The sequence below is a fragment of the Polistes fuscatus genome, unplaced genomic scaffold, assembly GCF_010416935.1.
Source record: "Polistes fuscatus isolate 324 unplaced genomic scaffold, CU_Pfus_HIC Scaffold29, whole genome shotgun sequence".
Lineage (NCBI taxonomy): Eukaryota > Metazoa > Arthropoda > Insecta > Hymenoptera > Vespidae > Polistes > Polistes fuscatus.
In genome coordinates, this window is record NW_025113106.1 from 275,609 (window position 1) to 278,110 (window position 2,502).

Here is a 2,502-nt window from a genome sequence, read left to right on the forward strand (position 1 = left end):
CCTGAATGTAAGGTTGGAGTCTAACACCACGCCCAGGTACTTGACCCTGGGACCTATAACAACTCTAGACCCCCTAACCCTAATGGCGGGGGCCGGTGCACTCCTGCGTCTGCGGAGGGCAGAGGCAGGGAAGGCCATTGCCTCCGTCTTGTGTGGCGCCACTTCGAGGCCAAGCTCCTCGATCGCACTCACCAGCACATCCAGGTCGCGTTCCGCGTTCGCGATCGCCTCCGACAGGTCCCGCCCCGATGACAGAAGGGCCGTGTCGTCCGCATAACAGACGACCCGGGAGCCCCCCGGCATCGGAACCCGGAGGACACTGTCATAGGCTATGTTCCACAGGGTTGGTCCCAGCACCGAACCCTGCGGAACCCCGCACGAGACCTGTCTTTCCTTTAATTGTCCACTCTTCCCGACAAATAATAATGTTCGGTTGGACAAGTAACTCCTTATGATGTTAATTATGTATGTGGGAAGGCCCATCCCATCCAGCGCCCTGAAGATGGTCTCCCACGGCAGCGAGTTGAAAGCGTTCCTAATATCCAGCGAAGTCAGGATCCCGACGCACTCACTGTCCACACACTCCCGCACTGCGTTTTTCACCACCATTATGGCACCGACCGTCGAGCGTCTGACGCGAAAGCCATGCTGCGCCTGCGACAACAGACCCCCTGCCTCCAGGCATCTGTTCATCCTTGCCACTATTACCCGCTCAAATAGTTTCGCGGTCTCATCCAGCAGGCAGATCGGTCTGTAGGAGCCAGGCAGATCCGGTTGGGCGTCTAGTTTCTTCTTTATTAGGACCAGTCTTGCCCTCTTCCAGGCTGTTGGAAAGTTACTGGTCCTGAGACACTCCGTGAACACCCTGACGCAACCCTGACGCAACCCTGACGCAACCCTGACGCAACCCTGACGCAACCCTTTTTTTTTTTTTTTTTTTTTTTTTTTTCGTCAGGGGGAAAACATTCATAGGCCCCTTGAGCCCGGTACTCAAGGGAGTGTCGGATTCTTACCGTTTAAAAACCCACCTGGTGCAGAGTCTCCCGCGAGGAGAAGAGGCAGGCGCAACGCACAGTCTGTACAATTCAAATTACCTATGTGCCTCTCCCCTAAAAAGCCCGGTCGGAAATTTTCCGCGCTTTCTCACGCAACATACACACTCCTACCTCCAGCGCACTCAACGGTAGAGTTTCCTCCCCGGAGGCGCAATCTCTCATACTTAGGCGCACTCAACAGTTACAATTGGAGGCGCAGATTACACACTCACTCCTGGCCTGACCTTACAATAAGACAATATTTCGGTCAGGCCCACACCACTCTCACACCGTATTAACACACAGTTCTCACACTCTAGTACAATATACAAGAATCTCCATTCAATGAGGGGGAATCGACGCACAGCCGTCAGCCATTCGTCGCCCCAGGCACGCGAAGTCTCGCCCGGGGGGGCCGCCTAGGAGCAAGTCTCCTCTGCGGCGCCGCACGCAACCCCCGTTCTCTCTCTCTCTCAGCATTCTCTTTCGCTCTCATCACACGCCCCGCGAAAGACCGGAATGCATCCCACCCCCCCGGCATATCCAGGGATGCCCTGAGTATGCCAGAGAGGGAGAAATGCACCCCCCCCAATTCTCCAACAAGATCATCCCGCTCACTCACCCACGCAGGGCAGTCGACCAGGGTGTGGTCAGCGTCATCTTCATTTGCTCCGCAGTGAAAGCACTGCGGAGATATCGCCTTTCCTATTCTATGAAGGAATGCAGGGAAGCAACCATGTCCGGTCATCAGCTGAGTGGTGTGAAAGGTCGTACCCATGGAGTGCGGCCTTTCAACCCACTCATCCAACCTATCAGCAATGGCTGCCCTAACCCGCGCTCCTGTTTCTCCCGTTACTCCTATTAAGTTTATCTCCTCTTCCTTCCATGCAGCGACCGCCATCCTCCTGGCTTCAGCGCCCAGCGCCGCCTTAATGGCCGGAGAAACAGGTTCCTCCGCACCACTAAGGGTCACATACACCTCCGCCAGCCGGGGCGCAAGATGGTCGAGAGGAATGATCCCCGCAACCATCATCGCCGCATGGAACGACACCGTTCTGTATGCACAGCACACCCTGATCGCCACCCTCCTCTGGAACGAACGAATGGCCCGCTTGACACGCATGTCCTCTACAGCAGTGCGCCACCACACCGGCGCCCCATAAATGAGCACCGACTGGACCACACTACTGTAGAGGCGTCTCTTCTTCTCCCCCGGTCCATGAAGGTTCGGAAGGAGCCTTCCAAGAGACCGAAGGATCCCCTCCGCCTTCGGAATCAAGGCCGCAAAGTGGGGCCTAATGTAAAATTAGGCCCTTAGAAGAAGAAGAAGAAGAAGAAGAAGAAGAAGAAGAAGAAGAAGAAGAAGAAGAAGAAAGAAGAAGAAGAAATCATTTATACCCTAGTATACTGAATTCAAATGTGGCTGATACAATTTCAGAAAATAAAGAAATTGTATGTAATTGTATTG

The 2,502-nt window shown here is 54.5% G+C and overlaps 1 protein-coding gene across 1 annotated transcript; it reads right to left on the minus strand.

The window, feature by feature from the left end:
* Positions 1-1,329: 1,329 nt before the first annotated feature.
* Positions 1,330-2,064, minus strand: LOC122519059. The gene is made up of 2 exons (XM_043638224.1): positions 1,657-2,064; positions 1,330-1,350 (listed from the first exon to the last, which is right to left on the minus strand). Exons 1-2 carry the CDS (start codon positions 2,062-2,064, stop codon positions 1,330-1,332), a joined length of 429 nt encoding a protein of 142 aa, XP_043494159.1.
* Between the last annotated feature and the right edge of the window lie 438 nt (positions 2,065-2,502).